Source organism: Heterostelium album, assembly GCF_000004825.1.
Source record: "Heterostelium album PN500 unplaced genomic scaffold PPL_scaffold1, whole genome shotgun sequence".
In the NCBI taxonomy this organism is placed as follows: Eukaryota; Evosea; class Eumycetozoa; order Acytosteliales; family Acytosteliaceae; genus Heterostelium; species Heterostelium album.
The window spans coordinates 325633-349243 of record NW_008805063.1 but is presented as its reverse complement, the minus strand read 5'-3'; the positions used below and the strand labels follow the sequence as shown (position 1 = coordinate 349243).

The following is a 23611-nucleotide window of genomic DNA, read 5'->3' as shown; positions in this document are numbered from 1 at the left end:
ATGTGGTCCAAGTAATCTCATTGGATTATACAATGTCATCTTTAATGGGTGATCTGGGTGATATGCTTCGATATGATTGGTTAAGTAAGGAAGTATTGCTGGTGATGAACGATTCAAATGTGGAGTGAACTGTATCGCCTTTCGAACATCGTTGGTCACTATATTTAGAGCAGTCAATGCAGCCATCTTATTCAACAACAAAATGGAATGATCTGGATCAATTGCAAGTCCAGCGTTGTAGTATCTTAGAGTTCTTCCAAAATTACCATTTCCAAGTACTTATTACCTCTTAATCTCCATCCATCTTCACCATCGATATCCTTTGGTACTTGTGCTTGAAATCGAATCTCTCCATTTCTGATTTCTGATATATTTATGATCTAGTTGATCAACTATCTCAATACATGATGGATCTGCTACCATTATCTAACAAGCAGATTGCACCGCAGTGATTGTATGGCTCTCTAAAAGTCGATATTGCACCATTTGGTACAATTTGGTCTATATAGTCTACAATCTCTTTCTTAGATTTGTTCTCTACACTAAATACATTCTTTAGTTTTAATATCATAATTTGTCCTTCTTTATCTTCAAAGATAAACTGTACAGCATAAATTAGTTAGTTAAAGATGAAGAAACCAAAACGGTAAATTTATTCCTTTTAACTAAAACAAATTAATAAATAATGATCACATTATCAAATATAAAAATAGAACAATTTTTTTTTACATTTTTACAAACACATTTATGAATTTTCATTACCACCACAAGATCTGTAACAACATTGTCATCCAAACTTATATATTATTAGATAGAAATTAGTTAGTTAAAGATAAAGAAACCAAAACTGTAACAACAACCACAAACAGTCGTAAACAACTTATATATCTATTTTTTGATTTATTAATTGTTAATTGTTAAAAAAATAGATTAAAAAATATCTAATTGTATCAGATTAAAAAATAGAAAAACTTTTTTCATAGTATTTGAGAGTTTACATTTCTCAAGGTTTTGAAAATTGTAGCAATTCTACAAAAAAGTAAATGGTTGTTGTGGATCTTATTAGTTGGTGTTAACAACCAGAATTTCATTTTGTCTCATTCTGTAATATAAAAATTTATCAATAAAAAGTAACTTATTTTTTCTCAAGCTTAACCTGTACATTCATTTATTAACTAAATAATTTATTAATAATAAATATATGAATATTATGTAACGACTATAATTATTAATAATTAATATTCTGGTATTGTCAATATCTTTTTATCCATTGACACAATGAAATTTGTCTCTATTACTCATTATTGAACCTTAACAATATAACCTTATATCTGGATTAAAATTGTTTCTTATGACAATTATTTTTTATTTACTGAAGATCTAATGACTTGTAAATAATTAGAATAGCCCAAGTATTGCAATTTTAAAAATAGATAGCCATAATCATATATTATACTCATATTTAAAATATTTGTTTTTTTTTCAGTAAAAATGTTGATAGTATGAAATAATTTTGTATAAATCTATAATTCATTGGTATTTTGACTTTTGGATTAGTGTTTTTTTTTTTAAAGATTTATTTTAAATTAATAATCAAATTTATAAAAATAAAATAAAATAAAATAAATAAAATTTAACTATAAATAGAATCATGTAAAGAATTCTATATTTATAAAACAAACCAAATTAATAAAAAAACAACAAATACATAATTTTTTTGTAATTTCCAACAATGAAGATTTTTGTAACTCTTTTCGTTTTGATGGCTGTTGCCCTCTCAAGTGCACATTTCCAATGTGGAACCAATACCTGCAATCCAAACTACAGTTGTATCTTTGACGGTCACAACCATGGTTGTCTCTATGGTTGTGGTGATATGGTTATGATTCACCAACAAATTGTAAATCAATGGAATGTTGACTCACAACACTTTGTTCAAGTCCAAGTCTCTGTTGTCAACCATAGCGCCTACAATGTCAACAATGTCATTATTGGTGCTGCCGATGGTACTTTGAATTTAAGAGACAACACCAGTGGTTCCATCTGGAATATCCAATGTTTGCCATCCGGTGACTTCACTTTGCCATCTGCCACCCCAACCATCAATGCTGGTCAAACCTTCAACTTTGGTTACATCAACAGGGGTTACAATGTTGCCAATCTCTATGTCAAGAACATCCATATCCTCTAAATTTAATATCTTTTAGAAACAAATCTTTTATTTGATTTCTTTTTAATAAATAATAAATTTTATTTATTTTATTACAAACAATAAGTTTTTTTTTTCTTTTTTTTTCTTATCCTGGTTTCCTTACGTAAAGATGGATATCGATATCCAGGAAAAAAGATTTATTTCATGTATGTAAAAAAATTTTTTTTTTTTTTTATGACCATATTCTTTAAAGTTATGAATGTAAATAATGATAATAATGATAAATCATATAATAAACGACCACACGATGGTCAAAGTAAAGATAAATATATAGACAACAACAATCAATATACATTAAAATCAATTAAATATTCAAATGATAAAGATAAAGGTAATAGAGAAATCAAATTAAAAGTAATTAAAGAAGAGATAGATTCTCTCTTGGAGTTGGGATACATTGATAATTTATTATCTAGTTTATTATCTGTGCGTGATCTTTATTATAAACTATTAGAGTTTAGTGATGTTGATAATGATGATGTTGCTTCGGATGCTATTTACTTGAGATCAAAGTGCGTCAAATACTTTGGTGATTATCATCAAGATAAATTCGTTCACTACTTTGATGCCATTGGCTATACCAAGTTCATCATTGATGTATTCTTTGATCCGTCAAGCGATGTATTCGGACAAATGATCGATTCGTTCACAAGCAATCTATTCATACCATTAATATCATATATTTATGATACGACTATTAATGATAAAAGAGTAAGATTAATTTTTTATAAATAATAATTAGATACTAATTAATAAACTTAGTTTAATGAATGGTTTAAGAATTTAAATCAATCTGATAACAAACAACTTTTATACAGATTAAATAGCTTTAGTAAGAGTTGTAACTTTCAAGAACTGTCACTTGACTTCAAATATGATTATCTTTATCATCTAGTAAATAAAAGTAATAATAGTAATAATAATAATAATGAACCAAGTAAAGAAATAACAACAACAATAACATTCGATATACAATCAACAAATAATAGTCGATTCTCAGATCTAATTTTAGAAAAAATCATCACATATACACTAAAGAAAAACATTGATACACATAGTAAAATGATTTATAATGAAATTTATAATAGAATCAACAAGAGTGTTCCTTGTTTCGGATCAAATATACTATCAATGGCATTGGTATCAAAACAATTCTTTAGAGTGGTTTCTAGATATATCAACAACATTAATACATATTACCGTTGGGATCATCATTTCAACATTGACAATCAATATTGTTTAATCAAATCACAACCATTATATTTCGATTATAGATCTATCAGATGTATTCGATATTATTGTGATATTGAATTTGCCAAACGGTTTTTATCAAGAGTGGAGACATTCTATATCATTTCCGATGAGATCGATCATCAAATTGAACAATCAGATTTTCTCGATTATGTAAAAAATCATTATCTCGATAGAGATGAATCATATCGTCAATCAGTGGTTGATTATAACTACTTGGTACATCCACCAGCAATGCCAAATCTCAAGAACATAATTCTCACAGATTACTTTGGTTACACTGAAAACTACTCCAATCTCCTCAATCACATCACTACCAGTACACCCAGTGGCAATGGATATGGAATCGAATGTTTCATCATCAAAATGACTAAGGATGATATGACCTGTGAACCAAGTCGACACACACTAGAATTTCTATATATACTGTTGGATCACCATGCAACAACATTGAAATCAATATATATACACTATGATAATTGTGGATTCAAAGAAATTAAATCTCTACTTAAAAAACTTCAACCTTATCTATCAACGTTGCGTAAACATAGTATTCAATTCAACTTGACTAGTGCAAATTATTCGATCCAAGACGATTTTAAAGTAGCGCCAAGTGGATTGGAAGATATTTGTGATTACCTTTCAAATAACCATTCAAACGATAGAAATATAACAAATAAACTTGTTTTTGTTTAACTCTAATGACTATTGGCTAATTAGTTTTGTTACTAATTTTTTTTTTTTATAATAACTAAAGTGGTATACATGTTTTATTAAAAGTTGTATTAAAAGGATGGATTTACCATCAAGTTTTTTTTCGTAGTCTATTTTTTTTTTCTTTTTAGTTGTTGGTTGATTTAATTAATTAGTTGGCAGGTTGGGAAGAGAGTTAATTTCATTTACTTGATTAGTTGGCTGGTGTTGGAGTGTTGTTTATTAATTTTAGAATGTTTCTGTGGATATCGAAGTCGGATATAATAGATTGGTTGGAGAAATCGAGTATTTTGTCATCTTGACTGAATAGAATTGAACTGACATGTTTCCAAATGTTGTGGTAGATTATCGCTGTTAGGTCTGATGATTCATCGCAGAGGTAGAAGTGAGTAGTAGATTTTTCCAGTGACCATTCGTCTTCGTAGTTGGCAATTTGTAGATGTTGTGTGATGTGTTTGAGGTTGAATTTGTTTAGGATGACTCGACAATTAAAGAAATAATGTGTGTGTGGGTCAAAGTCATTTGCTGAACATAGTTTACAACTGTCTTGTTTGATGTATGCCATACCAGGAAGTGATCTTGAGAAGAATCTGAATACTGTGTTTCTACCTCTGTGGTGTTTGATGGAGTTAATGTAGTAGAAGATGTTTCGGGTTGATGTAAAGTCTATTTTGGTGGGGGGAAGAGATAGTTGGAATTGACCTGATGTAAGTACTGGTTTGTGGTGATGGTTGATAAGGTTGTGGTATATGAGTTTAAGTGGTAGTGGTTCGTCATTACGCAATATTGGTTTCATTTGATGTGGAGGTAATTTCAAGTTTTGTTACTAATTAAAAAAAAGGTGTTTAGTGATGGCGGAATCTGTGTTTAAATTCACACATATCCAAGTCTCTATTTCAGAGTCCAGGAATGTAATGAATTTATTTATACGCATTGAATCATTGATAACTATTATAGATTTCAAGTCTAAATGTTTACACAACATAATTGTTTTGTTTCGAAGTAGCAGAATTCACTGTTGCACCAAACTGCCCCAATTCTAAAATTGTTAATAATAGTATTCAAAGAGATTTATTATTTATTATTTTATTGTTATGGGAAATAAAAAGAAAAATGTAGTTGACTATTTAAAACACAAATAAATATCTTTTTTTAGATTTTTCTCATAATTTCGGAGGTCAATCACCAATTTCTTTTTGTTTTATTCTAATTTTTTTTGTTTATTAATTTATTTATTATATTTAAAATATGTTAATCTATGATTTATTAATTAATAATGAATTGATTTAATTTGAATTGAATATTGATTTAATTTAATCTTCCATTTGTTCATCATCATCTTCACCTTCTTCCTCTTCCTCTGGAAGCAATGAAACTTCGTGTTGAAGTTTAATTAAAATATCATTAACATCTTTTTGGAATTTCTCATCTTGGTCATTTGATATAGCCAATAACTATTTTTATGATAATACAGCATAATTAGTTTAAATGTTTTGTTTGCTTTTTTGATTTATATTTAATAAATTATTGCTATTACTTACTTGAGATGCAACTTCAATACACTCGAGAGCAGAACGTGGTTCGTTGAGACTCTGGTAGACTATAGACAATGTATGCCAGATCTCGGCAATGTTGTCCTGTTCGTAGACTAGTGTCTCTAGGATATCGACTGCAGTACGGTTTTGGTTCAATTCGATAAAGAGACGTGATACGTCGAAACGGTATTCCAACGAGGGTCTCTTATCGATGGTGAGCTCCGACCACAGTGAATAGGAGTGTTGCAAACAACGCAAGGCCTCCTCATTCTTCTGTTGACTGATTCTCATACTTGCCATCATACTGTATGGCTCTGGTGAAGTTGGAGCATATTCTATAGCTCTCAATATATGTTTCTCACATTCTATCTCTGCATTATCATCGAAACTAAAAATAACATAATGTAATTTTTTATTAGTTTAACTTTGTTTAACAAAAAACAATATATAATATATCTATATAGTTAATAATTTACCATTCATCAGTTAAATATAACTCTGATAATGAACATAGAGCAGAACAAATTTGATCTTTCAAGATCAAAATTGATTCTTCCTCTTCACTTAACTCTTCTTCTTGGTGTTCGTCGTCATCCTCCATATCCTCTTCGTCGTCGGAAATATCATACTTTTTATCTTCAACCAATCTACCATCTTTGGTTTTCTTATTCTTATTATTTTTATTATTATTTTGATTTGAAACTTTTATTGGTACTACATTATTATTATTTTTATTATTTTTATTTGAAACTTTACTAATATTGTTATTACTATTATTATTGTTATTGCTACTATTCTTCTTTATTTTATCATTTAATTCCGATTCCATTAGCTCAATACCTTTTGTGTAGGATTTGATTGCCTCTTGACCACCGGTGAGTTGACCGTAGTTCATATATTTAGCGGCGTTATCGTTGGGGTTGGCTTGAATCGATGCTACGATGTATTGTTTGGCAGTCTCGGTGTCACCCATCTCGAGGAGCACCTCACTGATACTGTCCATAATATTCGAGTTCTTTGGACTCTGATTCAATGCCTCTATATAATACTTTAATGCCAAATCCAATTTGAATTCCTGTGCATAATCATCTGCCTTGGCAATCAATTCCTCCAACGACAATTTCTTCTTTGGCTGTTGTTGCTGTTGTGCTGCTGCTTTCTTATTCCTGTTTTTCTGCATCATAGCAGCTTTAGATCTACCTAAAGATGACATCTTATTATATTATATCTATTATTATAAAATATTATAATATTTCTATTTTTATAAATAATAATAAAATAACAAAAATTTAATTAAACAAATAACAAAAAATGATCAAAAAAAAAAAATTTTCGTTCGTTTTTCTTTTTTTTATTTTTTTTTATTTTTAATTTATATTATAAAAATTATTCTTTTTTATATTAGACATAATCTCTTTACTAGTAAAATTGATATATAAGTAATATTATTTATTACTTCATTATTGAGGCTGTACAAATTTTTTTTATAAATTTACTATTTTTATTTTTATTTAATATAAATCTTTATTTTTACACCAATATATATATCAAAGATCAATCTTTAAGAATTATTATATAAATAAACATGTACATTGTTGAAAATCAAAAAAAAAAAAAAAAAAACAAAACCAGGTCATATGATTTTTCAAATTTTGCACCAAACAAATCAATCAATATATATTTTTGGTAATTTCACATAACATAAAAGTCATAGAACTTAAAAAATGTTTCAAAATAGAAATGGTAGAGGTGGATATGAGAGAAGAGATAACAATGCTGGGGGTGGCGGGGGTGGAGGTGGAGGTGGTGGCGGTGGATATAACCAACATCACCATCAACAACAACAACAACAACAACCACATAAAAGAACATATAAAGAAGAAACACTATCAAAGCTAAGATCAATAGAAAGAGAGAGACTAAAAGTCGAAAATACACTAGAGGCTCTCGAGAAGAAAGAGAAAGAACTGGCCTCTGGAGGATACAGCAGCAGCAGTACAAGCACTACCGGCAAAAGAAAAGATAGAGATAAACAAAACAGCAGCAACGATAATTACAACCACAGCAATAGAAGAGATGAGCATAACGAACAAAATAAACTTCTAAAAACAAGAGAGGAGTTAAAAAAAGAGACATCTCAACCAATGACCGAAGAAGGAAAGAAACGTGGTAGAATGGTATTCGGAATGTTAAATAGAACTCTTTTAGATTTCCAATCGAATATATCAAAGAAAACTGAAAGTGTATGTATCTATTATTATAATAGATAGATAGATAGAATGAACAAAGTTAAGTTATTAAAGATGTTAACATGATATTAATTTATTTTAACCTATAGGATATAAAAAGAACGGAAATGGAGAAAAAGATTGATGAAGTCGTGGTGAAGGCAGAGGAAAAGTTGATCGAAGTAGAGATGAAAAGTATTCAAGAGAAAAAGGATCAGAGTTTGAAGGAGTTGGAGGAGAAGAAGAAGGAACAAGAGGAACTCTACAGTAATCTATTAAATAGGAAGTGGGAGACTCACAAGAAACTACTGGATCGACACCCGTTAAAGACACTGGCAAAGCCGTCTATCTACTTTCAACTGGCACCGAGAGCACCTCATCACTTGAAGATGTCAGACCTCATCGATATTAAAGAGGGACGTGTTGAGTTTACCACTCATTTCAAATCGAGAAATACACTTCAAAGTTCTGGTACCACTTCATCGACATCGGCAACAACAAAAACAAACAACACAGCCGGTGCTGGTGACAATGTGGAGGAATCTGGTGGTGATAACAATAAGAGTAACAAATCAAGTAAACGTGAAAGGAGAAGAAGAGATGATCATCATTCCGATGAAGATGAAGATGAAGAAGATGATAATGACTATTACGATGATGATAGTAATGACAGTAATGATGATGATGATGATTATGTTGAAAGTAAATCAATGGAAAGAGAAAGAAAAAGAAGAAAAAGAAGAAAAAGAACAAGATGAAAACAAAAAAGATAAACAAGATACCGATATGAAGGAAGAAACAGCATTAGAAACAATAAAAAATGAACAATCAACAAAAGAAGATCAACAGAAATCAGCAGAATCAAATGTAAATGAACCTCACACCACCAATACAACATCGACAACAGATTCAGAGCAATCTAAATCCGATCAACAGCTACCGACATTGTAATAAATTCAAACAACACAAAAAGTAATAATTATTAAATTCTTTTTTTTTTTTTTTTTTTTTTTTTTTTTCAAACAAAACTTTAATACAATAGAAGAAGTTATTTTTATTAATTTAATAACTTTCTAAGATCTTGTTTATGAAAATCTTTTAATTAAAAAAAGATGTTGAACTTCTAGGGAGAAGGAGTTATTTGTTTTTGTTGTGCAATAAATATCAGTAAAGGTTAAAAGAAACCTGAAAATATAAATATTTTCTCCACTGTCTAAAAAAAATAAATAATAATCCTATCGGTTTACAACCTTATTTATTAAAAATGAAACATATTTAAAATAAACAGGTGAACTTGTAGGAGTTTTTGGCAGAAGTGGCTTTGAAGAAAGTAGTAGTCTAATGATCATTGTCGATCAATGCATTTGTTTTTGTTTGTTGTCGAAAAAGCGTGAATTTTATTGTTTTTATGCACATTTGATTTAACCTTCCTTTTGTTTGTTCTTTCCGACTTCCAAACCTTTCTTGATGACAACGACAGATCTCTTTGAGTTACATACATTACACGACAAAAAGTATAGACGATTGGTTCTCTCTAAAACAGTGTTGGCACTCTTGCAATTACGGCAAGCGACGTACTCACTAATATAATGACGAATGACAACTTCGATTTGTTGCGATGAAAATCTACCCTTAATGACCAAACGTTGGTTACCATCGACAGAACCATTCGAACCCAACTCAGTGAAAACATAAGATAGCAAATGTTCTGGTTTACGGTTAAGACTAGTAGCAAGCGTAAAGAAAGATAAGAAAAAAAAAAAAAACCAAGTTAGTTTCTATGCTAATCATTGTTATCCATTCAAATCATCTTTGTTATGATGCTTACGTTTGACAAATATCGGCAAAGTTTGCCCAGACAGTCTTTCTGGAACCGTCACGGAAAACGACTGGGGTCTTCATTTGACGTTTCTGGTCAGAGATCAACTCTGGGTTGTTGGTTTGAAGCAAGTGGTAGATACGGTAGGTCAACTCTGAGTATTTGTAGTCACGATCCGATCCAACCCATGGAGTTCCAGAGATCTCTCCGCTGTCCTCCTCTTCGGCGGCGGCATCTGCAGCGGCATCACCTTCGTCCTTCGATGACTTTGATGATGACTTCTTCTTTTTCTTTCCGAAATCCAAGACGTTCGAAGGTTCCTCAGTTTCACCTGTTGCTTCCTCTGTGGTTGATTTATCTTTTGATCTCGATGATTTCTTCTTCTTTCCGAAATCGATGACGGCTTCCTCATCCTCTGCAGCAGCTGGTTCAGCAGCAGCTTCCTTTGATTTCGATGATGATGATGATGATGAAGACGATGACGATGATGACTTCTTCTTCTTTCTCTCTTCCTTTACTACAATTTCACCATCATCTCCTTCTTCCTCTTGTTGATCGACACTAGCTAAAACTTGACTCTTAATCTTTTTCTTTTCTTCAGCTACAATTATAATAATAGTAAATCAAATTATATTAATATATATATATATATAACTAATATCTAATTCATATATATCATATTCTTATTCATTACCTGTTACTGTATCTTTAGTGCTCTTCTTCTTTTTCTTTTGACTCAAGTCAAAAGTTGGTAGTTCTTCAGTTGACATGTTTTTGTTGAAAATTATAAAAAAATACTATCTAAAGCTTTGAGTTTTAAAACTATTTATTAATATCAATAAATAATTAATGAGAATAGATTATTTTATAATAAATTTACCTTTAAATTTAATCCTTAAATAGTTTATCTTATTTTTTTATATATTATTTTTGAATTAGTTTTTTTTTTCTTATGTTTTGCTCAAAAAAACAAAAATTAACAAAAAAAAAAAAAAAAAAAATGAAGTGGACAATAATTGTTTCTTTTTTTTTTTTTACAATCACACTTTTTCGAACTTCTTATTTTTGAAAACAAAGTTAACGACAAAAATAAAATAAACGAAACAAAAAAAAAAAAATAGTTTTAAAATCGACAGTTTTTAATTATTTTTAATTAGATATTAAGAAAATGGTAGGAAAAAGAAAGAAATCAAATAATAACAATAAGAGAAACAATAATAGAGATAGAGATGCAGCTGCCGGTGGAAATAATGAAGATGGTCAAGCAGTAAAGAAAACACGCACCGATGGTACCACCTGGGATAAAGGAACCAATCCAAGAACATGGAGTGATATAGTTGCAAAGAATGAACAATTCGAAGATTATTATAAAGTAAGTAGACTACGATAGTGATAAAACAATGAACTGTCTTTCTAATGTCTGAGAATCGATTGGTGTTTTTTTCAGAAAATGAATATAATTACAAATGAAGATGAATGGAAACAATTTATGGAGGCATTGGGTAAACCGCTACCAACAACATTCAGAATCAACACTTCAATTGGAGAGACTATGACTCAGATCGTTAGAGATCAATTGGCTCAGGTCATTTCAAAGTTGCCAAAAGAGGTGGAAATCGACGGTCAGACTTTCACTACACTCTCGGAGATCGAGTGGTATCCCGATCACTTGGGATGGCATTCGTCACTGCCAAAGAAAGCATTCCGTAAGAACACCGTTCTCGAGGAGTTCCATCAGTTCTTGATGCATCATTCCGAGCAGGGTAATCTCACCCGTCAAGAGACAGTCTCTATGATTCCACCGGTGTTCATGGATGTCAAGCCGGAACACGTTGTTCTCGATATGTGTGCTGCACCCGGTTCAAAGACAACGCAACTCATCGAATCGATCCATCAGGGTCTCAGCGAGAAGTCGGTGCCAACCGGTGTGGTCATTGCCAACGACGTCGATACCAATCGTTGCTATATGTTGGTACACCAGACTGCACGTCTCGGTAGTCCAGCGATTGTAATCACCAATCACGAAGCACAACACTTCCCACTGTTGAATTTGGGTGCTGAGCTTGGCGGTCCACTGCTATTCGACCGTATTCTCGCTGATGTACCATGTTCCGGTGATGGAACCATGCGTAAAAATCCAGATTTGTGGGCACGTTGGAAGAATCACTTTGGATCGGCATTGCATCCACTCCAATTGCAAATCGCAGTTCGTGCAGCCAATCTCTTGAAGGTCGGTGGTAGAATGGTTTATTCCACATGTTCACTCAATCCCATTGAGAATGAGGCAGTTGTTGCCGCGTTGATCGCTCGTTCCGAAGGATCGATGCGTATTGTCGATGTGAGCGCAATGCACCCCGCTTTGAAGAGAGCACAGGGTCTCCACTCATGGCCAGTCGTCGACAAGGAGACAGGCGAGCTCTACTCTAGCTGGGAGTCGGTCGCACCCACCAAGAAAGCACGTATTCACCCAAGCTTCTTCCCACCAACCAAAGAATTTGCCGAGTCTATTGGACTCCAAAACTGTATGCGTGTATATCCACATCTCCAAGACACCGGTGGATTCTTTATCACCGTCTTGGAGAAAGTCTCTGAATTCCCCAACCAAATTGGAAAACGTTTAATTAATCAAGCAGCAGCAAACACATCATCAACTACCACAACAACCACCACCAATAATACTGAATCAACTTCAACTGAATCACCAGTTAGTGAAGAATCAACTGCAACTGAATCACCAGTTGCTGAAGAATCAACTACCACTACAACAACAGAGAAGAAAGAAAAGGAAAAGAAACCAGCTTATCAAAAGTTCTTTGAAGAACCATTCAATTTATTGTCAGAGCAAGATAGAAAAGATATTGGACAGGTTGCCGATTTCTATGGTTTGAACGAATTCCCAATCGACAATCTTTTGACACGTTCCGAGAAATCGGCAAAGTTGTACTTGGCATCGAAACCAATTATGAATATCATAAAGGGTGACACTCAACGTCGTTTGAAGATTATCAATGCCGGTTTGAAGTCACTGCAGAAACACGATGGTCTTGGCATGATGCAATGTCCATACCGTGTATCACAAGACGCCATCAACTGGGTCGAGCCATTCATGACTAAGCGTGTCGTTGAACTCTCACACGAAGAGCTACTACTGATCATCAGAGTGACCGAACCAATGTTTACCGACTTCCGTCCTGAGCTTACAAAGCTTTTCGAGTCATTGGATCCAGGTTGTTTCGTAATTAAAATCACTGGAGAAGATACACATACAAGAGGGTAAATATCATATATTTTCAAATTATTATTTATTTATATTATACTCATAGTATTATTTATTTTGTTTATTTATGAATAGAATGAAATTCTGTGTTTGGAGAGGAAAGAGATCCATTCATTTATTAGTACAGAAACAAGAGATTCAATCTTTAGCAAATATACTAAAAGTTAAAATTGAAAAACAAAAGGGTGTTAGAAATCATGATGATAGTAGTTCAACTGTGGTCACTGATGCTGTTACCACTGACAATGATCAAAAAACATTAACAACTACCACACTACAAACAACAGCTGAATAAATTATTTTATTCTAATATAAACCACCCATTATATCTACCTATTTTTGTTTTTTGTTTTTTGTTTCTTTTCTTTACTAGTATTGAAGTTTCATCGTCATATGATTATTCAGGATGGGTATGATATTTAAATTATTTATAAACTTGATAAAATAACTGTGCAAAAAAAAAAAAAAATTTTATTTATGATTTAATTGATAATAAACAAATAGAATAAATAATCTTTTTCAATCATTTCAAAATCTCAGACCTTATTGAAAAATGAGATTAATTTATTCAATATTTTTAGTTTTATTTTTAATTCATTTTTGTTTATCTACTGATCAAGTCAACAAGGTTGGCGAGGAAGTAGATGAAAATGATTTCTGTATTCCCATCTTTGGCCATAAATGTACTTCGCCACCCGCCCCAACTAAACCTCCACCACCAACTCCACCACCAACTCCACCACCAACTCCACCACCACCTCCACCTCCTGTTCACACCACCACAGGTATAATCAATTTTCCTTCACTCACTGGATTGTCTGGACAAGTTCAATTGATTCCAACTTTAACTGGTCCTATCTTAAGTCCACCAATATCACCACCAACAAATCCTGCCGTACTTCCTACTTCACCATCTATCCCAACTACCAAGCCAGTCACTCCAGTTCCAACTCCACCACCTCCTCCTCCAACTACTAAACCGGTCACTACACCAGTTCCAACTAATAAACCAGTCTCTGCACCAACCCCAACTAAACCAGGAGCCACACCAGAACCAACCAAGCCAAGTACTCTTTCCTTTATTATTAATGCTCTCAAGGGTGGAGATATTTCACAACCATTTTTAGAGGCAATCAACAAATTCTTTAAAGAACATTCTGCTTTGAAAGGATTCGTAAGTTATCAAAGAAAATATTCTTTTATTCAATTGATTTTCATTAGCTAAACTTTCACAATTATTATAGCTGGAATTCTTTTTCAAATTTAAATTCCCAACTAAAAACGTAGTAGAACTTCGTGATATGGAAGAGCTTGCAGTTTCTCTCAATATGGATTTGACAGATCCAGAAATCTATAATGATCTTGAATTTGCTCAAAAATTCATTAATGATGTATTACAATATCTTAATACTCCAACTGAAAGTTTACATTTACAAACATTAAATGAAGAGTAAATAAATAAATTTATTTACAATCCATTTTTTATTGATCACTGATCCATAGAACTCAAATAATATCAAATTTGTATAATTTCATAAATTATGCTAATGAGTGGTCCAACATTTTTTTTATAATAATAATAATTTCTTAATAACATTTAAATTTTTCTTTAAAAAATTTGATATCGTCCTTTCATATTATCATATTGTTAAATCTGATCTTTTTTTTAATTCATATCAAAATACAATTGTTTATTTGTTACAACTCTATTCATTAATTTATTTCATATTACCAACTCATAGTATTGTATCATGAACACTTGTAACAGAAAAGGATAATGTTTTTTTTATTTTTTTTAGTCTAAATATATGATAGTACAGATGTTCACAATCAGTCATATGATCATAAATCATTTTTTGTGACACAAAAAATGAACAAAAAATAAAACACCCCTATGTAAATATAATCATAATCACTTTTTAATCAAATGATACACACCAATTGTCGCTGTAAAGTATGAAAAACAAAAATCTTGGTGGTCATATCATTGACCCACCCAACAATGAATAATACTAATTTCATACTATACTTGAACTTTTATATAAGTATATATCATTTGTATAAAATTTATAATTTTTTTTATTTCTTGATCATATATAATGACAATGAGGTGGTGTAAATATTTATAATGATAACAATTACAATTTATTTTATTTAATATAATAATTTCAATCATGAATTACTTTTCATTATATAAAGGAACAGTTTCTTTCATTTCTCATTCATTCATCATTGTTTGTTTCTAATAAATATTCTATAAAATATATAAAATGAATACTAAATTATTTGCCGTTTTGGTATTGTTTATGATGGCCACAAGTGCTATGGTAAATATTGTCATTCTATTTATATATTTGGAGAAATACATATTTAATTAATTTTATTATTCTTATTTTTCTTTCTTTTTATTTTTTGATAGGCCACTTTCCAACAAGAACCAACTAATGCTGAAATTGCTGAATTAGTTAGACTTATCAGAAACTATCGTAATAAACAATTATATGAAATTGATGATGCCGAAGGTCTCCTCTCCAATCTCCCAGCCATCGGTGCAAACATTAAGGATCTCCTCGGAAATCTCTTAAACGGTGTCGTTTCCAGGGATCCAAAGGGAACTGTCCACATTGGTGTCGACCAATTGGTAGAAAACTTGATCAAGCCAGTTGCCGGTGCTCTCGGTAACCTCATCCACAACCCAGAGATTGCCAACCGTTTAGTTGCCCTCGTCAACTCCTTGAAGGGTAAACTCGTTGATTCCATCTCCAACCTCTTGAACTCTCTTCTCGGAAAGACCCCATTGGGTAACGTTGTCCACATCAACAAGGCCACCTTGGTTGAGCCATCTGTCATCGTTGCTCAAATGCAACAAATTATGGACGAAGAGGTCTCCAAATTCCTTCTTTCAGTTAACGAAATCTTGGAAAGAGACTCCACTCAAGCTCAATAGATCCAATCCGAAGTATCTAAATTCTATTACCAATTGAATTTTTTCAACAAGAACCACATCACCTATTAATTATTTTTAAATGTTAATAAATATTTTGAAATTCTAATTCAAAAAGAAGATTTCATATTTTAATTAATTTTTTATTTATTAATAAATATTTACTCATATTTATTCATTTTTTTAATTAAATAAATTAATTTATCTATTTTTCATATTATTTTCATTCTTTTTATTTATTTGTTCTATATGTTGTTCTCTACTTTTATATAATATTTATTCTCAGATAAAATGAAAAAAATTGTTTTTCTACTTTTACTTATAATTTTTACAAATTTGGTTTATGGAACAATCAAAGTATATATCTATATTTAAAAAAAAACAAACATATGAATTCTTAATTTTACTAGTAGAAATAATATTAATCAATAATAATTTGTTTTTAGATAAATGATAACCAAGAAAATGATGTAAAACAACCAACTGTAAGAGAATCAGCAAGCAAGACAAAACCAAATTTTTTGACAGATTTACTACATGGTCTTGGGGATGTTCTGGGACATCTGGTTAATTTCAAAGAGCACGCTTTAAATGTTAATTTGGGTCAAACAGTGGACGATCTACTGAAAGCTGTTGGTCGATTGCTAGGAAATCTCACACATAACGAAGGTGCAACTCTATTAACCAATGAGTTGGGTAATTTGCTGAACGGTCATATATTACCGTTGGTAGACGACCTACTCACTAGCCTTCTTAACTATAAGGTTAGAGTCAACAAAAATGAAATCAACATAGACGCTACATTGGATCAAATACAATCTATTGTTATAAAAGATACACTTGATCTACTATTGAACTTGGAAGAGAGAATCAAAGCTAAAGAGTTTGAAATTGAACTTAGAAAACAACTAAAATAAATAAATACCATTACTCTAAAAGTTAATCTTTAATGTTTTTTATCTTTATATAGTAGAATCAATACTGATTTATTAATAGATCTTCAATTTTCTCTATCTTTAATTATTAAAAAAGAATTATCAATTTAGATTTTTTTTTTTTTGTAATAATAACCGAGATTTATTCTTGTTTTTCAAATAATTAGGTGAGAAATACAACCTGATATTACAACCCTATTTTGACCTTCGATTGAGATTGATCAAAATAAAATGAAAAAAATAAATAAATTAATACAAATTATGAATGATCTTCTTTCTTTCTAATCACTTCAATTATTTAATTTATTTGTACTAAAAAAAAAAGTAAATATTAAAAAAAAAACTATAAAATTTTTAATCATTTTAATTAGTGTGGACCAATATTTCAACTCACTTAATAAAAAGAATTAGAATGATTTTGTTGTTGCGTGGTAATATCATTCATATAAAATTTCAATGTGGGGAGTGACAGAGAAAAATAAAATAAATGATTCTGTGTGTGTTGTGTGTATTTGATGAAAATGTTATATATTGATTATTGGTTTTCAACTTTTTTATTGTGGTTGGTTTGTTTGTTTTTTATTATTATTAAAATGGATTAAGATAGACTGTATTAATGAGAATTTCTAATTAGTATAGTTCAGACACACAGTACAAAAAACAACTAAAAACAAATACTCACTCAACTTTTTATATAAATACACACTAAACAATTGTATTGTGTTATCTATTGTCAATCAAATTTAACAACACTAGTTAGTGATTGAATTGACCTCTTTTTAACCTCAGATTTTCAAATAGTTCGATGAGTATAGTAATTGATTTAATTTCCATCAATTTATAATCGTAGAATTATAAAAATTACCATATTATTTTAATAATAATAAAATAACAATTACCCAAGAGTAAACTATTTATATCAATTAGTATTAATAACATTTTAAACCTAGTTTATTTAGTGGTTTAGTTATTTTTGTATAATTTAAATTTAAATTATTTAATAACAATATAAAATTGAAGAGAAGAGAAGAGAATATTTAATAGAAAACATAAGTACACTGTAAAAAGTAATAATAAAATATTAAGATATATAAAAAATTATATAGATAAAAGATAAATATAAGAAATGAATAAAATAAATACAACTTTAGTAGTTTTAATTTTAAGTTTATTTATTTTCAATTTTGTAGAATCTGTAAGTTTATATTTTTAAATAAATATTATTATAATAATTTGATCAAATTAACTAATTTTATTTTATTCAAGTATGTTCCACCAGAATGTAATTCATGTGTTGGTAGAGGATCACCTTGTGGTATGACATATACAGATACAGATAAAACAAATAAGACAGTTTGTTCTCAATATTGTTTGGAGCCAGGATACACATGCTGTGGTTGTTTGCTTCAAACCCAAAAAGATAATCCCAATGTCATTTCCACTTGCTTTGGATGCAGAAACAAAGATATCTGTATCAATGCACTGACAGGAGAGAATGCAGGAAAACAAACTGGTCTAAACTTTTTCTGTGTATCATCGACCAATCATCTCTTACCTTCACTTTCGATTATCTTATTAGCATTGACGACATTGTTTTTATTGTAAAAGAAACAAGAACAATAAAAAACAACCTACTTTAAAATTATTTCATACTTAATAAATTTATAATTTTAAAAACAACTTCATCGATTTATTGTTTTTTAGTTTTGGTGAAATATTACTATCTAAAACTATTGTTTCAATTTTTAAAAGTACAGACATGATCAACAATTTATTTCTCAGAAATAAACAAAATAGAAAAAAAAGTTATAAAGATAATATTATATTTTTAAACTTCTTTAAGAAACTATTTTTTAAATATCTTTTGGATCTACTTATTCTTTAATTAATAAATTGATTTAAACTATAAGTTATAAGACTAGCTTTTCTTGGAATTTCATAACTTTGATTTCTTTTGAAAAAAACAAAAGTCAGATTTTTTTTTTATACTTTATTTGTTATAGTTTTAACTGTAATATTCATATTTTATAGATATGGGAGTACCAAAACTTTGGGAATTGGTACAACCATCTGGTAGTTATGTTGAACTTAGAGATCTTGAAGGTCAAACACTTGCTATTGATGCATCGATTTGGATTCATTCTTTCATAAGGGCATTCAAAGACAGTCGAGGTGACCCCGCAGAGAATGCACATCTCTTGGGTTTCTTTTGGAGAATATGTAAACTACTACAACATAGAATAAAACCGATATTCGTATTCGATGGTAATATACCATATTTAAAACAAAGAACAATCGTATGTTATATATATATATTTTGATCAAAATTATTATTATTATTATTATTATTTAAACAAAAAGGTACGATATCGTAACAACTGTATTTATTAATATATATATTTATTAAATAATAAAGAATGAAAGAAGAAAGAGAAGAGAGAATTCATTGGCACAGTTGGAGAAAAATCAAAGAAAGATGGTATTGCTAAAGACAATAAAAGCACAGATCAACAAATCTAGAGGTATTATCGATGAGCAGCAATTCGATCATCTGTTCAACGACTTGGATCATCAGGAGGCAGGCGGTGACACCTATGACTTTGACAAAGAAGATGAAGTCGATAGTGATCTTGAGATAATTGATTACGACAGCATCGATCATACCAATATCTCTCAACAAACTTTACCATCAAAAGATATTATTGATAAACTATTCAACAACAACAACAAAAACAACAATAGTAACAATAATAAAAATAATAATAATAATAGTATAGATATAGATAGTTTTAACAATAATAATAATAATGTATTTCAAATTGAAGATGATTCAGACGATGATTATATAAATAATAATAATGATATTAGAAATGTGGAGAGAGTGTTTATGATTGAAGATGATAACTTTATTGGTGAATATGAGTCACAGTTTGTTCATAATTTCAACTCTGACGAGATCGATCAACAAGTATTCAGTCAACTACCGGAAGACATACAGATTGAAGTTCTCAGTCAAATGAAACAAGAGAAGAAGTTACAAGATAAACTATCATTATTAACTCCACCAAAAGTATGTTATATATAAAACTATAACAATAAGATATTAATTAACATTATTATCTATTATTAATAATAATAATAATAATAAAAAGACACCGATTGACTTTTCAAAACATCAAATCGGTAGTCTACTGGAGAAAGGTAAACTAACGAGAAAGATCAATGAAGTTAGAGAACATATGCAATCTGAAGTCAAGGGTGTCAGTACTGATGGTGACACTGTATTTATGTTACATAAAACACCTACACCTTCAAAGAGCATGGGTAATAACAACTCACAATCAAACACACCATTCTCAACACCTTTGAAACCAAATTCATTGAGTGGAAGAATATCAAGTGGAGCTACAAGTATATCACCTAAATCAAAGAAACAACCATCTCAATCAATACATTATGATTCAACATCACCATTTTCAAATGATAATGATAATAATAATAATAGTAATAGTAATAGTAATAAAAAACAACCAATAACAAGTATATTAAATCAAATAAGTGCAAATAATTTAAATAACAACAAGTCATCAGCACAATCATTAGTTGTTGACAAGTCAGATATGTATTCAAAGTTGGAGATGATGATTAATAGGAAGTCATTCTTGGAACCGAAATCAAAGGTGGTGACAACTACGTCTACTACACCACCTCCAACACCAACTACACCGCCAAAGACAACGACAACGACAACGACAACAACCACTAGAAGTTCATTATTATCATCATCATCTTCTTCTTCTTCACCAAGCAGTTCGTCAAGATTACAACTTACACCAACCAACAGTAAATCAATGTTTGGAAGTGGAAGTAGTGGTGTTTATTATGGTGATGAAGAAGTAGTAGATCATGTCGATAGCAGTTCAAAGAGAAATCTTTTGGATGAATTGTTTGGTTCCGTAAAGAAGAAGAATATAAGAGATAGTGATCAATCTGACTATTCAGGAAACAATAATAACAGCTATGACGATGTAGATATTGACCTTGGTAAAAATAATAATAATTATCAAACTATTGATGATAATGATAATAACAATAACAATAGCTATGACAATAATGATGACATACCAGATTTCAATCAGAGAATCATTGATAGTGATGATGATGACATTCCAGATTTCAATCAAAGAATCATTGACAATGATGAAAAAGATAGTTTTAAGAATAATAAAACAACAACTACTAAATCACCATCTAAACCAACAACCATATCAACTGCTCAATCATCATTCAAAATAATAAATAACAATAATAGTAATAATAATAGTCAAGATGATAAACCAATCAAGCAAAATAACAACAACAACAACACTATTAAGAAGGATAATTTAAGTAGTAGTGATGGTAACATTCAAGATGACAGTATTTTTAATGTCAATAGCCAAGATGATAGTAATAGTAGTACACAAAGCAATATTAATAATAATAATAACTCTAAAAATAACAATGATAATTGTAATATTGATAGTAACAAAAAAGTTTATCAACCAATATTAGATATAGATAAAGCGATCAATGAGATTAAGAGAAAACATAATCTTAATAATGAAAATGTAAATAATCATCTACATGAGGATGACATAGACGAATTTGTAAATAATAATAATAATAATACAACAACCACAACTACAACAACTTCTACAACAAAACAAAAATCAAAGTTTGATGATATAGATATATTTGATGTTAACGATGAAAATAATAATAACGATAACGATAACGATAATGATACAAGTGTAAATAATAATGATGATAATAATAATAATAACAATATTGACATAGATAATAATAATAATAATGGAGAGGTTTTTGTTAGAGATGATGGAGTTGTTATCAATGCACCAAAGTTTAATAGTTTAGAGTTGAGAAACTACAAGGAGGAAGAGAGGTTGAGAAAGTTGGAGGAAGACAATGCCGCTAGGAGTAAGACCAAACCTATCTTTGAGTATTTCACATCGAAGGAAGCAGAGACACTCGACAAGGAACTAGAGTTGGAGAAAATCAGTTCATCCCGACAGATACTACAGCAAATCAAGAGTATCAAGACGATAGACGACGATATTCTCAGAGAATGTCATGACCTGCTCTCGTTGTTTGGCATACCGTTCATAACGTCACCGACGGAAGCAGAGGCACAGTGTGCAGAGCTGTTTGCTCTCGGGCTGATCGATGGTGTCGTAACGGAGGATAGCGATACCCTGTTGTTTGGCAAATCGAGTGATATGGTGGTGTACCGTCATCTCTTTCAGCAGCCAGAGAAATACTGTATGTCCGACATCGAGAAAACGATCGGGGTGAATCGTGACGATCTTATCAACTTGGCGATGCTACTCGGCTGTGATTACACTGCCGGTGTCAAGGGTATTGGTATTGTCAATGCAATGGAGATCATCAGTGAGTTTGATACTCTCGAGGAGTTTGCCAAGTTCATTAGAAAAGATTATGGAAGTGGAAAGAAGAGTAGTCGAGATAAAGATAAAGATGGAGATAAAGATAAGGATGAAAACGATGAAGATTTAGATATCTTTAATGAAGAAAGATATAGATTCAAGACATTGTTGAAGAATATAAAGTTACCGGATTCTTTCCCGTCGGAACAAGTTAGGTTGGCATTCCAAAGTCCCGATGTCAATCTGTCTAGTGAGGAATTTACTTGGAGTTGTCCGGATTTAGATTCACTTAGGAAGCTGACTCGTGACAAGTTTGGTTGGGATAAGCTAAAGGTTGACAATATACTCTTGCCAATACTAAGGTTGAACAACTCTACGCAGCCATCTAACAATGCCGATGACAGAGCGATAACAAGTGGAAAGACGGCATCGGCCAATGCCATTCCAACAAAGTTCAAGAGTAAGAGGCTGACTGAAGCTATCGATCGATTGATCAGTCAAAAGGGTGGACAATCAATACCTAGAATTGCAAGTAGCAGTAGTATCAGCCGAAAAAGAATACCAACCAAAAGATCAACTCCAACTAAAAAGACAACAACTCCATCGAAAAAGACAACAACTCCAACCAAAAGAAAATCACAGAAATCAAATGATGATGATGATGAAGGTTTTGATGATTTCAATTTACTTTTCGACAATGATGACGGTATTAATAATGGTGTTAATCAAGATAGTTTAGATGGTCCAAAGGATATCGATATTGATATGGATGGCCCAAAAGATATTGACATGATCGATGGACCAAAGGATATTGATATGGATGGTCCAAAAGATATTGATTTGGGTGATATCAATGTAGACAAGAGTAATGATAATAATAATAATAAGACAGATAAAGAGAAGAAAAAAGAGAAAGAGAAAGAGAAAGAAAAGAGTAAAGAAAAAGAAAAGAAGAAAGAGAAAGAAAAGATTAAAGAAAAAGAAAAAGAAAAAGAGAAGGAAAAGAAGAAAGAAAACAATGAAAAGAGTAAAAAGAGATCAAACAAAAGAAAAGAGAATGTAAATGAAGATGAAGAAGAGGAAGAAGAAGATGAAGAGGAACTTGATAGTGATACTCAATCAAAGAAAAAGAAAACATCAAAATCTAAATCAACTAAAAATAGAACACCGCCAAAGAAACAAAGAAAATCTGTTACATCTAAAAAGAGTGAATAAAAGATTAAATCATTAACTGTGAAACCAACTAAAT

General features: G+C 30.7%; 11 protein-coding genes across 11 annotated transcripts; 8 read left to right on the top strand and 3 right to left on the bottom strand.

Annotated features, from left to right (window-relative positions):
- Nucleotides 1-245: 245 nt before the first annotated feature.
- On the bottom strand, nucleotides 246-1460 carry PPL_00219 (uncharacterized protein; the record flags this gene model as incomplete). The annotated part of the gene is made up of 3 exons (XM_020571258.1): nucleotides 246-357; nucleotides 405-553; nucleotides 1374-1460. 3 exons carry the CDS (start codon nucleotides 1458-1460, stop codon nucleotides 246-248), a joined length of 348 nt encoding a protein of 115 aa, XP_020438532.1.
- A 272-nt stretch (nucleotides 1461-1732) lies between these two features.
- PPL_00218 (carbohydrate-binding domain-containing protein) lies at nucleotides 1733-2191 on the top strand (the record flags this gene model as incomplete). The annotated part of the gene is made up of 1 exon (XM_020571257.1): nucleotides 1733-2191. One exon carries the CDS (start codon nucleotides 1733-1735, stop codon nucleotides 2189-2191), a length of 459 nt encoding a protein of 152 aa, XP_020438531.1.
- A 216-nt stretch (nucleotides 2192-2407) lies between these two features.
- PPL_00217 (uncharacterized protein) lies at nucleotides 2408-4487 on the top strand (the record flags this gene model as incomplete). The annotated part of the gene is made up of 4 exons (XM_020571256.1): nucleotides 2408-2923; nucleotides 2975-3053; nucleotides 3108-4147; nucleotides 4410-4487. The coding sequence occupies 4 exons, from the start codon at nucleotides 2408-2410 to the stop codon at nucleotides 4485-4487; spliced, it is 1713 nt and encodes a 570-aa protein (XP_020438530.1).
- A 1003-nt stretch (nucleotides 4488-5490) lies between these two features.
- PPL_00216 (ACL4 family protein) lies at nucleotides 5491-6925 on the bottom strand (the record flags this gene model as incomplete). Its single annotated transcript, XM_020571255.1, has 3 exons — nucleotides 5491-5631; nucleotides 5719-6100; nucleotides 6189-6925. The coding sequence occupies 3 exons, from the start codon at nucleotides 6923-6925 to the stop codon at nucleotides 5491-5493; spliced, it is 1260 nt and encodes a 419-aa protein (XP_020438529.1).
- Nucleotides 6926-7436: 511 nt separating this feature from the next.
- Nucleotides 7437-8891, top strand: PPL_00215 (uncharacterized protein; the record flags this gene model as incomplete). Its single annotated transcript, XM_020571254.1, has 5 exons — nucleotides 7437-7955; nucleotides 8051-8207; nucleotides 8228-8331; nucleotides 8357-8642; nucleotides 8680-8891. The coding sequence occupies 5 exons, from the start codon at nucleotides 7437-7439 to the stop codon at nucleotides 8889-8891; spliced, it is 1278 nt and encodes a 425-aa protein (XP_020438528.1).
- A 106-nt stretch (nucleotides 8892-8997) lies between these two features.
- Nucleotides 8998-10529, bottom strand: eIF2s2 (eukaryotic translation initiation factor eIF-2-beta/eIF-5 family protein; the record flags this gene model as incomplete). The annotated part of the gene is made up of 4 exons (XM_020571253.1): nucleotides 8998-9035; nucleotides 9367-9665; nucleotides 9769-10360; nucleotides 10454-10529. 4 exons carry the CDS (start codon nucleotides 10527-10529, stop codon nucleotides 8998-9000), a joined length of 1005 nt encoding a protein of 334 aa, XP_020438527.1.
- A 398-nt stretch (nucleotides 10530-10927) lies between these two features.
- PPL_00213 (NOL1/NOP2/Sun family protein) lies at nucleotides 10928-13331 on the top strand (the record flags this gene model as incomplete). The annotated part of the gene is made up of 3 exons (XM_020571252.1): nucleotides 10928-11131; nucleotides 11207-13032; nucleotides 13112-13331. The coding sequence occupies 3 exons, from the start codon at nucleotides 10928-10930 to the stop codon at nucleotides 13329-13331; spliced, it is 2250 nt and encodes a 749-aa protein (XP_020438526.1).
- A 258-nt stretch (nucleotides 13332-13589) lies between these two features.
- On the top strand, nucleotides 13590-14848 carry PPL_00212 (uncharacterized protein; the record flags this gene model as incomplete). The annotated part of the gene is made up of 3 exons (XM_020571251.1): nucleotides 13590-14210; nucleotides 14281-14486; nucleotides 14836-14848. The coding sequence occupies 3 exons, from the start codon at nucleotides 13590-13592 to the stop codon at nucleotides 14846-14848; spliced, it is 840 nt and encodes a 279-aa protein (XP_020438525.1).
- A 458-nt stretch (nucleotides 14849-15306) lies between these two features.
- Nucleotides 15307-15983, top strand: PPL_00211 (uncharacterized protein; the record flags this gene model as incomplete). The annotated part of the gene is made up of 2 exons (XM_020571250.1): nucleotides 15307-15363; nucleotides 15456-15983. 2 exons carry the CDS (start codon nucleotides 15307-15309, stop codon nucleotides 15981-15983), a joined length of 585 nt encoding a protein of 194 aa, XP_020438524.1.
- Nucleotides 15984-16271: 288 nt separating this feature from the next.
- On the top strand, nucleotides 16272-16897 carry PPL_00210 (uncharacterized protein; the record flags this gene model as incomplete). Its single annotated transcript, XM_020571249.1, has 3 exons — nucleotides 16272-16337; nucleotides 16427-16676; nucleotides 16815-16897. 3 exons carry the CDS (start codon nucleotides 16272-16274, stop codon nucleotides 16895-16897), a joined length of 399 nt encoding a protein of 132 aa, XP_020438523.1.
- Nucleotides 16898-18041: 1144 nt separating this feature from the next.
- PPL_00209 (xeroderma pigmentosum group G family protein) lies at nucleotides 18042-23577 on the top strand (the record flags this gene model as incomplete). The annotated part of the gene is made up of 5 exons (XM_020571248.1): nucleotides 18042-18110; nucleotides 18182-18230; nucleotides 18947-19212; nucleotides 19332-19985; nucleotides 20068-23577. 5 exons carry the CDS (start codon nucleotides 18042-18044, stop codon nucleotides 23575-23577), a joined length of 4548 nt encoding a protein of 1515 aa, XP_020438522.1.
- Nucleotides 23578-23611: the final 34 nt, after the last annotated feature.